The 21,468-nt window shown below is 39.5% G+C and overlaps 1 protein-coding gene and 1 pseudogene across 2 annotated transcripts in view; one reads left to right on the top strand and one right to left on the bottom strand.

Moving 5' to 3' along the window:
* LOC113667625 (uncharacterized) overlaps positions 1-2,285 on the top strand; it is a 3,873-nt gene extending 1,588 nt beyond the window's left edge. The window contains 2 exon segments of the mRNA XM_089184372.1: positions 1-159; positions 759-2,285. The exon segment at positions 1-159 is cut by the window's left edge and continues 198 nt beyond it. Coding sequence (XP_089040498.1) covers positions 1-159; positions 759-1,942 — 1,343 coding nt within the window. The 3' untranslated portion in view covers positions 1,943-2,285.
* Positions 2,286-2,565: 280 nt separating this feature from the next.
* On the bottom strand, positions 2,566-6,680 carry LOC149038840 (skeletal aspartic acid-rich protein 2-like; annotated as a pseudogene). Its single transcript, XR_016180302.1, has 3 exons — positions 4,856-6,680; positions 4,129-4,406; positions 2,566-3,316 (listed from the first exon to the last, which is right to left on the bottom strand). The product of XR_016180302.1 is annotated as a skeletal aspartic acid-rich protein 2-like (transcript).
* Between the last annotated feature and the right edge of the window lie 14,788 nt (positions 6,681-21,468).

A 21,468-nucleotide genomic window follows, 5' to 3' on the forward strand; every position in this document is an offset into this window, starting at 1 on the left:
GTGTAGCTGACGCTGCAGCCAAATTTGCAAAGTTCCCTCTCAGTACTTTGTTCGAGCCCGCGTTGTATTTCGCTGAAAACGGATTTAAGCTGTCCACTGGGATGGCTTCCGCCATCAAAATATACTAAAACGACATTACATTGTTGCGAACAAGCGAAGGTATGAAGTGGTATCTGTAAGCTCTACTTAGGATATCGAAAGGCGCGGAGATTAATATACCTCTCAGCTCTAAATGCTTGAGAGCGAGGAGGTCTTTGTAAAGACATTTGCGCAAGTTTAAAGTAATGGAAGTGAGAAACTGAGTGAGTGTAAATAGTCTTAGTTTGAATGAATAAAGCTGGGTAGTATGGAGTTTTGGAAATCTAAAAATGTGGAAGTATGTAATGAGGAAGTGCGAAAGTTTAGAGGGTTTGAAGTTTGGAAGGGAGTCTGGAAAGTGGGTAATATTAACGGTGAGGTTTCGGAAATGTGGGAGTAAAAGTGTGGAGGTCTGGAAGAATTGGTCCATCCAACTCATGTAATAAACTTTCTTAGAGATAACGTTGAATTTATCAGATAGAAAATACCGTAAAAAATACTGATGCAAACGATCGACTGAAAAATGCGTAGCTGACATAGAGATGAAATACTGTTAGAAAGGTAAAACAGAACTCAACAAAAATTAACAGAAAGATAGATAGATTTAACAGAAGGGCACAATAAAACCTACGACAAAGATGAAAAAGAAGTAAACATCCTCAATAATTGAATTTCTTTAGGTGAAAAGATTTTTACCAATCCTGAGACTGGGAAGCCATACGCCTCTAACGAACTTTTCAAACAACCAGAAGTAGCCGAATTTATACGAAGTGTGTCTGAGAATCCAAAGGAGTTCTTCTACAATGGAACGTGGGCCGAGCAGATGACGTCTCTGATTAAAGAGGCTAAGGGATTTATTGCCCTAAATGATATGCACCGCTATCAAACGCAATGGGAAGAGCCCTTCAATACGTCGTATCACGAATACAATGTGTGTACGTCTGGAAATGACTGGGGCGCAATTGAACTAATTGAAAAGCTGAATCTAATGGAAATGGCAGAAATCGGCCAGAAACCTGGGTCCAGTTACATCACAAATGCGACCGAATTTTTCCGACTCGCCTCGATCTCTCGCTTTAGTTTCTTTGTTTCTGCTTTCTTGCACTCAAACCCTTCTGGCTTATCGATCTTGAAAGAGAACTTTGACCTTTATTTCTCTAATCGCCTCTCGAAAGGGTCTGCGGAAGCCATTTGGGAGAGGATCGGTTCTCCTGAAAAGATGAGAGACGTCAATACCATAATTAAAAGACTGCTTGGTGGAGAGGAGAACATAAGAGACTTTATACATGGCTCAGATTCTATAGTCGCAGCCGACAAGGATGGCAATGTTTGTTCCATGATTTACACTATCAACAGTGAAATGTGGGGAACAGGTCTTTTTGTGCAGGGAATTGCTTTACCGCATTCAGCTGCGATATTTAAGTCCTTCGTCAAGCAGACAACTCCCGGGGGAAGGCTTCCAGCGGGCCTTCAACCTGCTATAGCATTCAAGGGTGGCGAGGCAACCGGAAGCCAGCGGCCAGTCATGGCACTGTCTGTTGTGGGAGAATCGTATCCCGTTGTGGTTCCACAGTACTTTACCAACCTCTTGGATAGCGGTATGAATCCTAAGGAAGCCATGGAGTCCCCTACTTTTCTTTTGCCGAGCTTCTCAGATTTTTTCCAGGCGGTTCCTATAGAAGAGTTCTCAGTTGCCAACAACGTGTTACAGGAAGTACGTAAGATGGGACAAAACGAGACCGAGCTGGAATATATGAAGGCGTTTGGACCAATAGGATTAGGAGTGGCGCTCACGATAGATGACAATGGGGTCATGTTTGGGTGCACTCACCCCCTGAGGAGAGGATTGGCAGAGGGCGTTTAAACTCGAATAAAGTCTTTTTCTCCTATAGACTAACACTGCAGTTAAGAAACATTTTGTGAGTGACTTTACGCCGAGATAAAACGAGGAGTCTAGACAAGAAGGGTGAACTAATTTGAGTTGAAAGGGTACCAGAGTGGCTCTTAAGTACTAATTCAAGCTAAAACACGATGAAAGAGTCCGTGGCAGTCTGTTTCAGCGCATTACTTTGCCGCGACCGGCAACAGTTATTAGTTTTTGTCTCCCTACCCGTCGACTGTTTTTCTCGTTTATTCAGGAATGTAGGTGATAATTTCAAAAAATAAAAATGTCAGGATAACACATATGATTAAAAAGAGATAAAATATGACACGACTGAGATCATCTCCGCAAGAATGATATCGCAATTTTTGTACGGTCTCAAAATAAAAGTATATCCGACAGTCAACGGTTAAAAATAAGCTTTTGGGGGGGTAGACAGTTAAATTTCTCTGACCATCATTGTCTGAAAAAAAATCACCTTAAGAGGTCGCTCAAGAAGGTCCCAGAACTGCGACACAGATCGCCGACAACGTCGTGGACTCTGAGCTGATATCATCGACAACAATCACGTTCATGTTTGTGGGCCTTCTCTAAGACTAGTACACTTTTTCTTTGAGATAAACTTTATTGTTATAATAACATCTAGTTTGTCAGGAAAGCTCGACTAGATAAATCAGAAAAAAACATGTTTCTTTTGAAAATCGAGATCCTCTCGTCGTAATGGCAAAGAACATCTGACAAAGAGATTTCATGCTGCCATTTCAGTCAGATATCAAAAAGGAAAAAATGGATTTGCTTTGAATCTTGCATTGTAAAATTGCCAGCCGCACGCTCAATGTTTCGATTTCAGCCGTAAGTTTTCGGCACTTTACGGAATGCGAGTCTTGCGAGGAGAAACAGCACAGCTATTATCCTCTTATAAAATTCAACATCAGTCTCTGTTTTGAAAACGATGAAAATCTTTACAGCTCGAGATTAGCCCTAAAAAGAATGCTATGTGCAACTATTTTCGATATAGAGCCATGTATCAACTTTTCAATTTAGATATACACTTAAAAACACAACGTTTAATTGGCCTTAATCAGGTGAGTTGTTCTGTTCCATATTCTAGAACTGAGCTGTAAAAATAGCTACAAATAGAAGCAAAACAGTAACAGCAATATTGAATTGTGACCAAGAAGCAGCACTCTCGACAATGACTTCCTTTAGCACCTTGCCAACGTTCACACTTGGATCAATCAGCACGTGTCTCTTAAACTTCGGGATGCGAAACACGAATTTCTTCTCATTGTCATCTGACTCAAATTTGGGAAATCCTTGTGGCATAGCAGTGTACTCATCATCGTCAATTATGACCTTAGAAAAGGGAAGACAGATTAGAAATCGATTTAAAAGAAATTAATAACTGAGTAACTGTCATTCTTATCTAAGCTTATATAAGCTTATAATATGAAGACACCTAAGACTTACTACAAGGAAATTGTTAATAATTACTCTTATATCACTTTCTTTTTGGCTTAACATTCCGAAAATGGTGAGCGCTCATAAAACATTAGAGTATAAGTCCTGTCGGATTCAAGAAAGAAGTATATTCAGTTGATCGTTTTATTATCCGGAATATCTACGCCTCCAATGACATCACATCGAATTAGGCATAGAAGGAAATGTTTTCTCACTGAGGCAATAAATTGACTGGGGTGTGAAGTTCTTTACCAACTTCAGTTAAACTTAAGTTAATTTGAAATAAATCGATTCGTGATTTATATTGTTCTTAGTCGTCGAGGGGAAAAGCAAGCCTGCAATTAACGGCAAAGTTGAAACGTAAATCGCTTGGTGAAGCCTACACTTCGAGGCGAAATGTGATCACTTGAGTCGGTCTCACCCGTCAACTAAGATCATATGTTGATACTAACTTAGCCCCCTTCCCCAAACCAATGTTATATTATCACAGGAATCAAAGCTCGTCGGCATAGGGGGAAAGGGAGTAAAAAAGAGGGTATTAGCGATAAAATTGGTTGGCTATCTCAGAATATTGCCATTTCGTTGATTAGGTGTCAACAATTTTGCTACTAATTGTAGTTCAAAATTTCTCATGTCAGAAAAAATCAGCCAAGATGAGTCGTTTTAATCTCTTGAAATACATTTATGTCTAAGTTCGCTTGACCTACCCCTTTATTTAGCAGCATTTCCGGGTCTCCACCAACGTCGTATATGATAGGGCAGTCATCATCGTCATCATCATCTTCATCTTCATCCTTATCATCGTCATCGTCTTCATCATCGTCATCTTTAGAGTTGCAGTTTTTTTTTTGCGGTCATCCTCGTCCACCTCTTTCGGAGATCCCTTGCTCTTTATTTTAAGGCTAAGATCGAGATATTTTCCTACTTTTCCCTCACTGCAGTCTCCAGGTGAATCGTCTTTATCACAGAAATCCCAGTTACTGATCTGTTTATATTAGATACATATGAGCAATTTATCATAACCACTTCATTTTTTTATCATTTTCTTTTTCACTGATACTCGTTGAAGGAATACATATCTCTCTAGGAAGTTATTATAGCTAAACGGATACACGCACATACACACAGCCTAACACAACGACTGAAATCACAAGCTGGGGATGATATGTAAAAGCAATAGATCCACTTAAAGCTGGAAATAATTACGATAGAGGTTTAAACTTCCATTGCTTATCAAATTTGTTTCAGATCTTAGTCTTACCATCTCTAGCTCTATGGTTTCTCCTGCACTGATAAATTACAGATTTTCCTACCGTAAAACAATAGTTCAGAAAATTTAAATTATAGAAATGGTAAAAAATGGCCACGTTGATAGAACCATAAGTTTTATTATAACAGAAATCATACGCAGCTCTGTTGGCTGCATTTACTCACCTTAATATTGAACTTGACAGTTCCACTTTGTACGGCAAAAGTCTCATTACCAAATTTGACACTCCCAGGTTCATGAAACAAGTACACTATGATTTCAAGTGAAGCCTTTTGATCATCAAAATTAGTTGACAAGCTCACAGTAGTGACGCGGATTCCATTGAGCGTAGACTTCTTATTTACTTTCCCAAGTGAACTTCACATCATCAAAGGAATCCACGGAATGTTTGTCATCGACATCATTGTCATCTGCATCTTTTTCTTCGATTTCATTGAGTTCAAAAGTTAACAAGTTTTCGTTGTTGTCGTTAAAATCTTCGTCATCGTCATCATCATCATCATCGTCATCATCTTCATCATCTTTATCATCGTCTGTGTCATCTTTACCGTCGGACCCGTCCTTATCATCTCGACTATCTTTGCCGTCTCTATTATCTTTGTCGTCCTTGCTGTCCGAGTCATCCTTGTCGTCTTTGTCTGTGCCATCTCTGTCGTCTTTGTCATCATTATCCTTGTCATCTTTATCATCATCGTCGTCTTTTTCATTTCGTACAACCATTATTTTTCCTGACCGACCAAGTATTCTGGCCGACACGTTACTGCCACGAATTGTTATCTTTTCATCATTATCGTCATGTTTGTTCCCCCCTTCGTCAGCAAAACACACGATCGGGAACAAATCTGTGGAGAATGAAAGGTTTCCACCGCCAAAAATATTTTAGAAGACAATGATAAGCAAAGTAATTATTACAGTTGGAGGTACACTGAACAGCAACCCTCCATCAGACATATCTGAAGTTTGATTAAACCTTGAAAAAAAAAGGTTCCTTGAAATAAGGCTATATGCAAATGAAACACCTACCTAGTTTTGCAAACTTAACCCATTAAGTCTCATTTGTATGACGTGTGTAATGTGAACAAAGCTTGCTGTCGTATGCAAATTAGTATTTGATCTTGTCCGAAAGGCGAAACTGAAATACGCGCAGTACGTCATCCGCGTGCGATGACATTCCTAAGAATCTTTTCAAAACTCAGAATATCTTAGCGACTATGCACGCGTTAAGTTCCTGTCTATTTGTCATCCTCTGGCCTGGCATCACCTGATAATGTATCGACTGAAGACTCATATGAATTGCTATCCTTCTAAGTCTGTCAATATTTTCTATTTCTCTGAGTCTTTGATTGCCGCAAATTATACGAAGCCGAGAGGAAAATACGACTTAATGACGGAAATATGATATTCTATCCTCCAGTTTTCGATTTTCATTCTCAGCCAAGAGAAATGCTAACACCAAAACCATCGAATACATAACTTTCAGTTTTCCTTTCAGTATGTTGGTTTTCTTCTCCCTCTAGGTAAGTTTGAGCCCACTGTCTGTCAGCGATACGGATTTTTTAGTGTTTTAGCTGCCGTAATTCGAGAAATTCAATTAATTAATTCAACTATCTCAGGGCCGGAAATCCTTGTATGACAACAAAGTTTATGTGATAAACCGTGTTAACTAATTTGACCATTTTCACCTGTTGAACATATTCGGCTAAATAGTTCATTTTGTCCAGTTTAACCGTTTCAGGTAATTTGCCAAATTCAAAAAGCTAAAACAATTAAGCTATTTTGTGTATTTCCTCCATATAAACCGTTTCAGCTAGTTTGAAAAATTTTAATGAATTGAATCAATTCAGCTATGTGCATATTTTCGATTTCTACCGTTTCAACTAGTCTGACTATTTAAACCAGTTAAACAATTTCAAGCAATCAAAATAGATTGTGCAATTTGTGCAGGAAAACTGTCTTCGTTAGTTTTATTATTAAAAGTGCCCATGACACGCAGTTTTCTTTGCGTAGATATTTAGCTTATTAAATGTACAGGCCAGTTCCAATAGAAAAAAATTAAAAAGAAAACTTACAATTCGGTTTTTTTGGGCCCAAAAGTGCTCTTATTTTGTCTTAAACGTGTCCTGTGGACTGGTAATGAGTTAGCTTACAAATACTTACAAATCTCACACGTCTCGTAATTTTGTGTCAGACAGCGTGTAAATACTCCTGAAATAATGTCCGATGGCGATGTATACCTGTGTGGTGGTTTTTGATACTCTTTTCATTTCTACAATTCTTGTCTTATCCATACATTGTGTCACATGACCTACGTGTCAAGTGACCCGGTTACACATTGACTTAGCACTAACAGTAACAACAGTTCATCCCTCTTCTTTTAGAACTCTAGAAGGAGGACATAATTCGAAACACAAGAACAGTTTGTATGAAGCGGTACAATCGAAATCACAACGCTCTATCTCGAAATGTCACTTAATTAATTTCCGATAATGATCATTCACATACAATAACTTGTTCGTTCGTAATCAACTAGACTATAATCAGTCATCTTAGTAATCAACCACAGCAACAACGTCCCACATAGTTTTTGAGGTATGCAGGCGCTCTCCTCGACTTTCGCACAGGGTAACGCCATTAAGTTGCCTATTCCACTTTTTGCAACGCTGTGGGATCCTCCAGTCCTAGCTCCAGTTCTTCGTCGTCGATCTCGGTTTCCGGCTTAAGAGCCGTTGAGGGTCCACCCTTTTGAAGAGGGACGAATTCCTTTTGATTTCTTTGTCAGTCCTCTTTGCTGTTATCATTGCACCCTTGCGTTGGCTTACGATATATGGCTTTGGATCGTATGGTGTAGCTATATTCTTGTGCGATGATTTGCATTTGGCAAGTACCATATCCCCTTCAAATAGATTAGTTGGTTTGATATACCTCTTGCTGTCCGCATATTCCTTCATCTTTCGCATTGTGGCGTCGTCTTTGTCTCGGATCAATGAGTCTCGGGTTTGTGCGGGGGGTGAGTTGCGGTAGCTTTGAGCGTATCGATCGGTTGAACAGTGCTGTCTGGTGGTATACGGCGGTATACCTGTCGACGTGTGTGGAGTGGCTCTCTTATTACATAACAGATCACGCAGTTCTTCCTTTCATGGGCGATGATTTACATTCGCTGCTTTAACTTCCAATGGTCTTCTTAACTGTGCGCATGAAGCGTTCCATTTCGCCCTGAACCAGAGCGGGATGACCTTGCATTGTTTGAACCCCAGGGTGTGTGCAAATTGTTTGCTGTTGAACGATGGTCCGTTGTCAGAGCAAAGGACTTCCAGGATTCAAAATTATGCGAATATTTTGTTCAGTCGAGGCTCAACAGCTCGGAATGATACGGTTTGCATCACGTCTACCACAGGGTATCTGGTATAGTCATCTGTGACGACCAGCAAGTATCCTCCTGAAGGTAACTCTTTGAAGTCGACGCTGAGTTCTTTTCAAGGACCAGCAAATAATGTTCATTCTTCGCTTTGGGTGTGGCTGCCTGGCAGGCTAAACAAGACTTCACAGTATCCTCCAATAGTTAGTCTATACTGGTAAACCAAACCTTGAGAGAGTTCTCAGAAGTGACTTTTTTTTCACGATACCTTAGTGACCTTCGTTCGCTAGGTCGACGACTTCTTGTTGTAGCGATTAAGGGCTACAATCCTGGTCTCACGAAGAAGGATGGCCAATGAAGAGCAGACCGTCAGCTCTCCCTTAAGGCATTCGACAGCTTTGTAGGTGACATTGTTCACATCGGTTCGCGTGTTGTGAGGGTACCAGTTGTCTGCCCCTCCACCTTTTCTATTACGCCATTCTTCTCATCTCTTTCTTGTTGTTCTTCTAGTTGTTTTTGTAAATGAAATGGTACTTGTCGGTGTGGTTGGGCTGATGGCGGTATGCTGATGTCAACGTGTAATTTCACTTGGAAGTCTTTGAGCTTTCCCAAGCCGGTAAATAGGTCGCTGTATTCTTCTACGAGCTCCACGATGACTGATCTTTGATCTTGGGTTGATAAGGCTGCTGCGACCTAGATGAGCGACGCAAACTGAGTAGAGATCCTCCGGCGCCTTTGGTGACGTCTATGGTTTCCTGCGACGCTTTACTGTTCTTATCGACGATGTTCGCTTCGAACTTTCCCAGCATCTTTAGGGGCATGTCGGATTTGTAAGGATATACTGTCGTAAATGTAGGTTGGAGTATCGAACGATCAACAGTGTCCTTAAAGTCCTTTTCATTGAACAGGTAAATGCTCGATCCGGAATCTGCTTGAATATTGCACCATGTTCTTTGATTTTCACTTGGAACTGTGGGTGTTTAGCTCTACTATCGTTGACGCTCCGTACGTCAGGTCTGATATAATATATTCGTCCTCACTGTCGTAATTTTCGATGAGGATTTTAACCTTTATCGGTGCTTCCTTTGGTGCCGGAGACTTTTCTTGTTTTCCAGTGCTACGACAAACTGAATTGAAATGCCCGATTTTCCTGCAACCACAGCATTCTTTTTTATATGCTGGGTAGGCTGTTCGACCTCCCTTATATGGGTTTGACAACAGCCACGAATTCTTTATTTTGATTCATTCCGTGGTGGTCCGTAGTCTGGCGTAGGAGTTCCGGTTCATGATGTCTTTGGATGTGCCTCATGGCATCTATATACATAGTTAGTATCATGTTTCTCAAGCCTAGCTGCTTAAATCTTGGTTTTTTCGAGGGGGTTTTACCGTACTCCAGTATGATTTTTAGTGTTGTGGTTGGCTCGCTGAGGGCTTTTTTCTCACATTTGAAGACACACAATACTGAATTATTTTAGATTTCATCTCTCGGTCAATGTCTGTGAATTTGCATGTCTTCGCTAGTTCTAGTGTAGTATGTCATAATTGACTGGTTTGGATTTTGTTTCACCAGTCTAAATTGGTATTCTTCAAAAGCAACACTCTTTCTCGGCTTAGAGTAGTTTGTGAGAGCGGTTACGGCTTTCTTGTCACCTTCTTCGGCTTCGGTGTCTGGGAGCGTGTCGAAGATATCCTTAACTGCCCGCCAGCGTAATGAAGTATTGAGTACAGGGGGGAATGGATTGCTCGTGGGATGGATTTTCGGAAACCTAGGAAAGGAGAGTTCATAATCCCTTCGAGTTTTTGTTTTTGAAAGGGCCTGATTGTGTTTCTGTTATCAAAATACGATGGAAACTATAATTGGTAGGATTTTCATACAATGAGAAAAGTGCAAAGGTAGTCATGTGAAAAGACAATGAGTATGAGTACATCTCGAGCGCTTGAAATAAAAAACAATAAGGAGCTCAGCATCTTCGCGTGCGAAATGTCAGCCACATAGAATGTAGAACCAATAGTGTACGGCGTGGGAACAGGCCCTTAATCAGCATTCCTTTAGGCTGAATTCATTGGTTATCTTCCTCTGATTTGAATAGTGATATGTGCTGGTTACAGCCGTCTTTGAAGGCGGTACGGAGCGTAAAGCCGACGAAATTGAAGGATTAAATCTCCTCGATGTCGAGGATCGAAACGCGTCCATTTTGGCCATACAGCTACATCCTTTAGAAAGTAGTGTATAAAAATGCCTTATATATGTGAAATACCCGATATATTTTTATTATTCTTGCAGCTTACATCATTTTGCGCTCAGGCCACGTAATGGGTTTGTTCTTTCTTCTAGATTTCTCCTTTCTCCATCATAGTTGCCGACGTATCTTCACAGTCCTCTACGTCACAGGTATGTAACAGATCGTTTTAGCCGTGCGCTAAATAGGGACACTATTTGGCCGGCAAATGGTACTTTTAATGGATGAAAAAATGGTCAAGGAGAAATCGCTAGGCACTAAGATCGACTATTTATTATTCGAAATACAGCTATCAACCTGAAAAGGCAAGACAACTTTCGTGTCACAGGCACTTTAACAAAGTGAACCGTTAGATTGTGCGATCGAACCTATTAAGCTAGTTTAATTATTTTCATTACCTCAAAGATCAGAGGTAGATTGTGCAAATTGTGCAGTTAAACTCTTTACTGATTTGACTATCGAACCAGTTACACTAATTAACTTAGTTTGACTATTTTCACTACTTGCGCCAATTCAGCTAGATTGTACTGTGCAGCTGATAAATTGAAGCTAATTTGACTATTTGAACTACTTTTCTAATTTAGATAGATCGTGCAATTTGTGCCGGTTTATTGTTTTCACTAGTTTGACTGTTTAATCAGATGAAGCAATTACAGTAGAGTTTGACAATATAAACTACTTTGACAAATTAAGGCAGATTATGGAGACTGTGCAATTGAACCATCTATGGAATAGATTAATTTTGTCCATTGGAAGCACTGAAGCTAGTTTGACCATTTGTACTACTTCAACTATTTGCGATACAAAGCAGTTTCACTGTTTTTGCTTGCTTGACTATTTAAGCAGTTAAAACAATTAAGCTAGTTTGGCTTATTTTATCTTCTTAAACAAACTAAGCTCTACTCTAGAGACTATGCAGTTGAACCATTTAAGCTAGTCTGGCCATTTGAACGACTTCGACCAATTAAGATAGGTGGTGCATTTTGTGTACATTAATTGTTTTCTAGTTTGTCTATTTAACCTAGAGAATTAATTAAGATAGTTTGACTATTTTAATTAAAGAAAACAAAAAAGGTAGATGGTTCAATTGAACCATTTAAACTGGAACTGTCTTCCCTAGTTTGACCAATTAACCAGTTGAACCGATTAACCATGATTGCAGAACTATAGCAGTTGAACTTCTTTAAGATAGTTGTGAATTTTGTCCAGTCGAGTTATTCATTTAACCTGGTTTGAGCGTATGAAGTTCTTCAACCAATCTAAATAGATTTTGCAATTTGTGCAGTTCAACTAATTTGAATATTTAATCCGTCGAACCAAGTAAACTAGTTTGACTATTTTAACTAATTGAATCAATTAAGGTAGATTGTGCAGATTGTGCAGTTGAACAATTAAAGCTAAATATGCATTTTGTTTGGTCGAACCTTTTAAGCCAATAATACATATGGTCCAGTTTTACCAGTGAAGCTAGTATGGCTACGACTTCAACTAATTAAGATGCATTGTGCAATTTAAAGAGCTAAAATGTCTACGCTAGTGGGACTACATGTCCAATTGAATCAAGTAAAATAGTTTGAATAATTTAGCTACTCAAATCAATGAGGCTAGATTGTGCAGATTGTGCACTTGAACCATTTAACCTAGTTATGCCATGAGGTAGTTTGATTATTTGAGTTAAATGACATTTCTTGACAAAATTTAGAGATTAAACAATTTTCGTTGTTTAACTGTTTTCGCTTGTTGTTGCAATATAACCAGCTGAACCAATGAAACTAGTTTGACTGTTTTAACTACTTGAATTAATCAAACCAGATTGTGCAGTTTATACATTTTGTCCAGTTTGACTAATAAACCAGTGGAGCCATTTAAGTTAGCTTATGCAGTTTGAAGTGGAGTTTGTGTTGTGTTCGTACGCAAGACAGCTTACTGTCACAGTGCTTCTCCTCTCCCAGGTGTACAAATGGATACCAGCAAATATGCTGAGGGTAGCCCTGCGATGGACTAGCATCCCATCCAGGGAGGAGTAGCAATACTCCAAGCCGCTTCATGCTAAGGAAACCGGAGTTAAGCGCTGGCCCCATGGGCTACTTGGGCCTTTATAAAGTCTTTTTTTATTATTTTTGTGCAGATTAACGGATTAATTTCCTCCGGTTAAACCATTTTTGCTACTTAGGTATTTAAACTTAGAATTTCTTGAGCCAACTAAGATACATCGTGCACTTTGTACAGTTTTACTGTCTTTGCTACTTTGACTATCTAACCAGTTGAACCAATAACACTAACCTACTATTTTTAACTGGGTGAATCAATTAAGCTAGATTGTACTCTTTGTGCAATTGAACCCATTAAGCTAGTGTAACCATTTTAACTACCTCAACCAATTAAGATGAATGCATTTTTTTTAGTTTAACTATTTCCCCTAGTATGACTATTTGATCAGTTGTTCCATTTAAGCTAGTTTAAGCATTTTAACTGCTTTAACCAGTTGAACTGACCAAGCTGTTCTTCTCACCGCTAAGAATGTTGATTTTGACCACGAATCAGATGTGGCTTAGGCAGTAGCTAGCAAACACGATTAAGTTCTTATCAAGTCATGATAAGAACTCGATAAAGCACTTGAGTAAGTACTTGAAAATTATAGATTAAAAAGTGAAATGGATTATGAAGAACTTGAAGTACCAGTAGCTCAAAAGGTGATCTCAACTGGGAAGAAAACAAAAACCTATGAGATCCCGGTAGGGTTGCAGCTGGCAAAAAAACTTGCTGAACACAATAGAAGAGTGAGAGAAGAAAAAAAGAAAGGATCTGGAGTTAAACAACAACCAGAGCCAACAGCCTCATCATTCTCACTAATGAGAATACTTTCAGTTACGAGCATTCTTCTTTCATTAACTGGAATCTACTATGAAAGGAAAGAGGTGACGGCTTTCGTTGATAAACCAAAACCACAGCCTTAATCAACACAGCCATAGATTCCTGTAAGACTTAAGCCAGTGGGTTGATCATTTTTGTTTGGCAATGTAACGTGTCTGATTCTGATGGATTGCGATGGATTCGGATGGATTGCGAAAAAAGTAATCGAGGAATCGATAACTTCTGACCCAAATTGTAATCTCACGTACTACGCGAAGTTCGTTGTGGTTATCGCTGCATCAATCGCGGCAAAACGTTATCTTGAATATCAGAAGGGTTCATCTTGAAATGTTCAGCCGATTTACAGTGAATGCAACCAAGCTAGCAGCAGTCTGTGTAATCATAGAGACTATTTAAATTCTATCTTAGTGATATAGAAGATAAACCTCGTCAAAAGTTTTATGATGAATACTTGTTGTCTACTCTCGAAAATAATTTTGAAGTTCAATGAAATGGCAAGCATAGAAATAATGATTGGAGGAGCCCTCATCAATGCAACTGCCTTTGTTGGTAGAAGCTATCTTGCAAAGTATTTGAGGGGAGACCAGAATAGTGTTAAAGAGGAGAAGAGGAGGCACGATCTCGCTATGGAGAAATATTATCGATTACGCTTTGAAACTTTAGAATTAGGTGCATAATCAAGATCTTGATCTGAGGGAACCACGGCTTTTCGACTTCTACAAGCCGAGTACTTCGCAGAAGCAAGGTGAAATTATCTACATTGTTGCTGGTGCCTTGACTTTGGGAATGGTTGTCAATAGTTTCCTGTAAACTATAAAAAAATGGAAAGAACACTTTAAAAAAATCTACTGGTTCTAAAGGCTTTTGGAAAAGGTTGTCCGCGTTTAAAAAGTAGGCTAAAGAAGCTGGAGTGTCTGAGGACATTGCAGAGCTTTGGTTGATAAAGCAAGCCATCTGGCAAATTAAATTGCCTGACCCTAAACATATCTCAAGACCACCTTTTTATGTCGAATCTCCAAATGCAGTTTATCATGCTGATATTCTCTTCCTTCCTCATGACAGACTCCCAAGAGGGAGGAAAGTTTATAAACATGGATTGACAGTTATTGATGTTGCAAGCAGATTCAAGGCTGCCGAACCTCCCACCTCAAAGGATTCCTCTGATGTTTCGAGAGCTTTTCAGACAATTTATAAGTGTGGACCATTGAGATGGCCCAATGTTCCTCAAGTTGATCTTGGGCGTGAATTTATGGGTCAAGCCACAAGAGAGATGGCAAAGCATGATGTAACGATAATAAGAGGAAATGTGAACGTTCATAGGGATCAAGGAATCGTTTAGCGATTCAATGAAACTTTAGGTGAGCGTCTCTTCACTTTCCAATACAGTCGCGAGATGAATTTCACTAGTGGGAAGCGATCAACCGAATGAGCGAAGGGGCTTCCATAAGTTGTTTCAGCTTTAATAAGAAAGTGACCAGGTTGATTGGAAGTAACCTGTTGACACAATCAAAGAGATGCTTTATCCAGAGTTGCCATACAGATCTTGAAAATTGTTTTTTTTTTTACTTTTTGTCTGCTTAAATTAAGATTTGTTGAGTATATTTCTTGTAACTTTTTATTTTGTTATAAATAAAATTCTGATTTAAAAACCATTCCCGCTATATTGCAAGATTGACAATCAGTTTCATGCCCTGCCGGAGCTCAGCTAGTGGGTAAACACCCTGTGGTTGGAGGATTGTTGAGATTCCAAAGCAATAGGCTTAGGAGAGGCTGTAAAAATTTGATGGCTGGGCTCTCACCCGCCTTCAAGCCAGTCTGGTCGATTAAACTGAAGGGTGCTTATAGTGAAGGCTAGTTCTTGCATGTAGCTCAGTCACTTACCTATCCGAGGATGGGTTACAAGTGGCTCTGTGTGGAAAGTTCACGGGGTTGGAAAGGGTAGGATTTTGGACCCTTGGTCAACTTGAGTTTTTCTCGGAGGCTTGAAGGGGATGGTCTTATTTATCTTAGTTGACACCTGGCATCGGTTGAGTGTCAAAAGCATGCCTTTGGAGGAGAGGGCTCGATCAACATCGCAAAGGCCTGATCGCTAGGTTTTTCTCACGAGGCCGATAAAATTGCAGGGCGTTTAATGTAAAGGGTGGTACCTGGGTGCAGCTCAGCCACTAATCTAACCAATGGTGGGTTGCAAATGGCTCTGTTTGTAAAACTCAGGGGTGGTAACGGTAGGTTTTTAACATATCAGTCATGGAGGATTTCTCTCTCGCATAAAGGCGGATATCTTGGTTGAGCTCTTATCAGCCTGGGTTTCTTTCGGACTTTTTGTCCATTAGTTCAGAGTCACATGCATACTTTGTGATATCCCTTATTGTGGACTAGATCACTTTGGTTGGGGGTGGAATGGGGTTGGAAAATTTTAAATCTTGAAAGATGTGTGCTTGGAAATTGACTTTACGTTTGTTAATATTTATTTTTCGCTTTAGTGAATCTTTATGTATTAAAGAGGGAACGCAAGACTATTTGATGTTACGGGAAAATTTACTGATTTTTCGGTGTGGCTGTTTGGAGCATATTTATTACAATACAATACAATACAATACAATATTTATTTGCCATATACGACATTTACAGATGGAAAAAAAAATGAAGAAAATTGATGACAGAAAATAAATGGCGAGAAAGCCTGAAAGAAACCACGAGGCTTATAACAAGTCAGGCTTTCTCACTTAAAATAACTAATCTTATATTAGAATTACAATATGGACTTATGGTAATTAACTTTGACCGCGCACACGTACACACACACACACGCACACACATATTAAGTAAGTTAGTTAAGAATTACTGCCTTACAGAAGTTAATACCTAGAGAGAAGAAATTCCTTAAGGTTCCTTTTAAAAGAAGCGGAGGAGGGAGAACTAGTTATGTCAAAATTTAGCGAATTATAAAAGTTTGGACTTTGAAAGTAAATTGAAAACTTCCTGGTGTTCGTTCTGCACAGTGGCAAACGGAAGGACTGAGCATTCCTAGTATTATAATTGTAGATTTGACTATTCAGTAAAAAAAAGTTATTGAATTTGGAAGGGAGTGTAGAGTTCTCGAATGAAAACATAAAAGTACCTAATTGAAACGAATGGATATCATGAAATTTTAAGAGTTTAAGTTCCTTAAAAATAGGGCCAGTATGGGCAATGTATGTAGAATTGCTTACTATTCTTAACGCACGTTTCTGTAAGATTACAATTCTTTGAAGGTTTGACTTATAGGTACCAGCCCAAGCTACATTGCAATAATACAAATATGGAAGGATCATAGAATTGTATAAAGTACGAAGGGAGTGAGTAGAGAGAAAAAACCTAGATTTATAAATAATACCTATAGATTTGGATAATTTATTTGCTGTTAAGGATATATGCGATTTCCAGGTCAAATTGTCATCTAATAAAACACCCAAAAACATGGTCTCAGAAACACGAAGAATAGGCTGCTCATTTATGAAAACTTGAAATTCAAAGGATTGCTTCTTTTGCCAGGGCTTGAATACCATAAAATTAGTCTTGGCTAAATTCAAGGAGAGCCGGTTTGCTGCAAACCAGGTTGGCAATTTGTTTAATTCTCTATTTAATGTGTTAATTAGGTAAACAGAATCATTATGGGAGATAAATAAGTTTGTATCATCAGCAAACAAGATTGCATCAAGCAGGGAAGCATTGTTCAAATCATTAACATACAGGATAAAAAATAAGGGACCAAGAATAGAACCTTGAGGCACCCCACAGGGAATACCCTGTGGGGCAGATCTAACGTTATTAAATTCGACAAATTGTGTCCTCTCAGAAGAATAACTTTTGACCCATTCTAGTGCCAGACCACGGATCCCATAATAATTGAGTTTGTCAAAAAGAATGTCGTGATTTACCGTATCGAATGCTTTCGAAAGATCTAGGAATACTCCAATGGCATGTTCTTTTCTATCAAATGCAGAAGAAATTTTGTCACACAAATCGATAAGCGCAAGGCTAGGAGAGCGATTTTTTCTAAAGCCATATTGATTATCACATAAGACATCGGAGTCATTGAGATAAACGTAAACTTTCACATTTAACCATCTATATGGTTAAATGGTATGCTCCAGAGTAAGATGTTTTTCTAGAGTCACAACCCTGAGCAGATCAACAAAACTACTGTTTAATGATCCGAAAAGTGCACTTGAAGTAGCGGAGCTACTACTTGCAACAAATGGCGCCCTCCGTAGTTTCGAAAAGGTCCACTATGAATACAACGCGACAATCTCTAAAGACTTTGAAATAAAGAAGCATGGTATTTTTAAGGAACAGTGCTCTTGAAAAAAGGACTTTGAAAGTCAAGTCGAAAAATGAAATGGATTCATGACGCGAGACCTGTACTGGAGACTCGAGGAGTGAATCAGTGAAGTGCACGAAAGCAAGTTACGCCCTTGTGTTTCTTCCAGACAAACTCAAGACGATGAACACCTCTGAAAAGCAGCTTAAAGCAAGCATTTGCGAGTTTAAAATTAAAGCATTTAAAGTAAAAGCAAGAATCCTTAAGCCAGGAGAAGGAAACCAAGTTGAAGCTCGGTTTCTGGAAGCAGAGCATGAAATTCTTAAAGCAGAACTTGAAGTTATGCTGTTGGGGGCTTGGTTGGGAATATTTAAGGAAAGAGTTAAAAAATTGTGCGATAACTTTTTTTTTTCTGAGGAACCAACTTAAATGTTGTTTGGACATGAATTCTTCCATTGATATTAAAGGGCAAGAAAGCTGCTTGAAGAAAGATTTGGAGACCCTTTCACCATTGTTTCAGAGCACGTGGCAAAACTGACTTAAGGACCCACTCTAAAGGCATTGGATCACACAGGACATCTGCGCAAGCGCAGAGAAACCCGAGTAAAGTTGTTCAAAGACTTCCCTTTCACCTCTGCAAAGGTTCGTTGAATTCGCTGACCAAATCCAGCAAACGAGCCAGCAACCTAACATCGGTCATACTGCAAAGTTTGTAAAGGTAAAGGTACGAGCTGTTAAAAAAATCAGCATTTGACTGTCTGGTGGACACGGAGCGCGAAAGAGTAGAGAACCAGAGGCTTAAAGCGACGCAAAAAAGACCTCCATTTTTTAACGAGCATGGCAACACCTTTAACGCAAGAGAGAAAGAATCTGGAGAAACTCCGACTTACTCCTCCAACCAGGAGTCCCAGTCAATCAGGCATCTGAAGTACCCAGTAACTAACGCAGTTCATCCCTTAGTGAAGTACAAGCGATTTGGACAAAGAACTTTGAAGAACGTTTGCAAGTATTAAGAACAGCTAAGCTGTGACACGATTGGTTCAAATACGGTCACATAGTGGTGAGATGATTAACAACGAAAGCATGCGAGATCCAAGGCTGTGGAAAAAAGTATTACACCTTGCTACATCCTCTATTTAATCAACGAAGGCAATCGCTACCAGATAGAGCAGGGAACATATGGAGACAGTAGTGCAGCGCTGCAAACCAACAGTACGTTACTAAACGCGAAAGGGAGTAGTAACGCAAGCAAGACTACATGTGGTAACGTATGCTCCTCTTGATGACGGATCTGATGTCTCCTTATGCGTCTGTCCGTTATTGTTCATTAAAGAATTGGTTGGATGCACGCGGGAGGTTTGGACAGCACGAGTGAAACGTAAGAGTTGCTCGAGGGGAGCCGAAATCAAAGTTTTACTCAGAGAATTGCAAATTTTCTGGTGAGATGCTTTAACACGAACTTAGCAAAACTAAGCGCTTTACAGCAGAACAGAGCAGAGTCAAGGCTTCTCTATTTGTTAACTAATAAAGAATATGTTTAATTCCCCAGGCGCTACTTCCAACTTTCAAAATCAAGTGTACTTCCAAAGCGAAAAACAGTGTCGTCAGCATGCTCTATACTTTCATCAAGCACGCTATAATAAGCCAATCAGATCCCCTGTTAGAAGTGTTCAAATAATTTGATTAATTGAACAAGACTACGGCTGCTGTCAAACCACCAAGTTTACTATCTGCAATAGTTCACAGTCTGAAATAGTTCGGCAGGTCGAATTTAACGATTTTGCCTAAAGTTTTTTTAGTCTTAATACAGAATCTGAAAGTGAAATGTTAAGTGAAATCCGGCCGAATTGTGGCTCATTAAAATACGCAAGTTTTTTCACATGACAATTAGAAAACAAACTGCTCAAGGCGTGTGTTTCATGGATGAACAATGAACGACAACCGAATTCACAAGTCATGGAGATTGCTCGGAATGACAGCGGCGCAAAACTTGGCTGGTGTGACTGACGTGGCCTTCCACTCAATGCATCGTAAAGGAAATCAGTGCAAGCTCTTAGTTGTTCACTCGAAGACGATCGATGTAGTTTCCTGCTTCACTGTGCTAAGTGGAGATCGTCACCATGACGACACCTAGGCAACACATGACAGGTGTGTAGGGTCAACCCTTAACGGTAGAACGGTAGAATGGTGGAATGGTAGAATAGTGGAATGGTAGAATAGTGGAATGGTAGAATAGTGGAATGGTAGAATGGTAGAATGGTAGAATGGTAAAGGGCGGAATGGTAGAATGGTAAATGAAGGAATGGTGGAATGGTGGAGTGGTAGAATGGTAGAATGGTAGAATGGTGGAATGGTTGAATGGTGGAATGGTAGAATGGAGCAATGGTAGAATGGAGGAATGGGAGAATGGTGGAATGGTGGAATGGTAGAATGGTAGAATAGTAGAATGGTGGAATGGTAGAATGGTGGAATGGTAGAATGGTGGAATGGTAGAATGGTGGAATGGTAGAATGGTAGAATGGTAGAATGGTAAAATGGTAGAATGGTAGAATGGTAAAATGGTGCAATGGTAGAATGGCGGAATGGCAGAATGGTTGAATGGTAGAATAGTTGAATGGTAGAATGGTAGAATGGTAGAATGGTAGAATGATAGAATGGTGGAATGGTAGAATGGTGAAACGGAAGAATGGTGGAATGGCAGAATGGTGGAATGGCAGAATGGCAGAATGGCAGAATGGTGGAATGGTAGAATGGTGGAATGGTAGATTGGTAGAATGGTAGAATGGTAGAATGGTAGAATGATGGAATGGTAGAATGGTAGAATGGTGGAATGGTAGATTAGTGTAATGGTAGAATAGTGGAATGGTGGAATGGCAATGGTAATGGTGGAATGGTGGAATGGCGGAATGGCGGAGTGGCGGAAAATGACCTTGAATCCTAAAACACGGAACGGATGTCAGGGCATGTTGCGCGAACTGCTCGTACAAAGATACTCAAGCGCTTGACACATTCATCCCCACGACGATAACGCGCGTGACTAAAATTAATTGTTGATTTTATTTCTTTTACTGAGTAGTATGAATAAAAATGAACCATTACGCATGGAAGATGGCTGCGTTTCGCGTTGTAAACCTGTTTAATTGCCTTTTGTTATGCTAAATTTGCACATTTAAATTTCCCTCGATTAAGTTCTCTCCTTCTGAGAGCCCCTTCTTTTAGCTGAAGATTTAGATGAGCGCCCGGATGCCTTCTTTTACCATTCAGTAAAAGAAATGAATAAATAAAAATTAGTTTTAGTTGCGCGCGTTATCATCATGGGAATGAATATGCCAAACGCTTGAATGTCTTCGTACGAACAGTTCGCGCAACATGACATCTGTTCCGTGTTTTAGGATTTGGGGTTATTTTCCTCCGTTCCGTGTTTTAAGATTTGGGGTCATTCTCCGCCATTCCACCGTTCCGGCTTTTAGGGTGGCCCTATCGCAGTCGCTCTGACACCGTCATGGCTTGTGTGAATTTTAACACTCAGGTCATTTTGGTTACATTGTCATTATTTCAGTTTTGTTTTTTTTTCAAGACGAAACTACATGGACCATTCGAGTTTTAGCTTGTTTGATTTTCATTACCGTGCGTAAGCTTTCAATTCAACTGAGCGTTAAAAACCTTCATGGACATGGTACAAATTTGCGACTTAAGCACGAAATGTGCCGAACTCAAAGATCTTTTATTCTGACTACATTATTAACCTTGACTACAATTATTTTCTGCAGAGACCTTTTGTTCTAAATATTTCTACCGCATTTACATACCTGCCATTGTCCTGTCCTATTGTCTGCTGAACCCCCATTGGACTGCATCATCTAATGATCCAGCTTTCAATAAAAAAGCGTTGTAGGGTTTTCGAATCCACTGTATAATGGTAAAACTGTTCATTTTTGTTCATTAAACATTGTTGCTTGCGTTGTGGGACAAGAAAATTAATTCTCTTGGAAGAGTCATTCTTAT

Source organism: Pocillopora damicornis, chromosome 10, assembly GCF_964200805.1.
Source record: "Pocillopora damicornis chromosome 10, jaPocDami1.2, whole genome shotgun sequence".
Taxonomy (NCBI): domain Eukaryota; kingdom Metazoa; phylum Cnidaria; class Anthozoa; order Scleractinia; family Pocilloporidae; genus Pocillopora; species Pocillopora damicornis.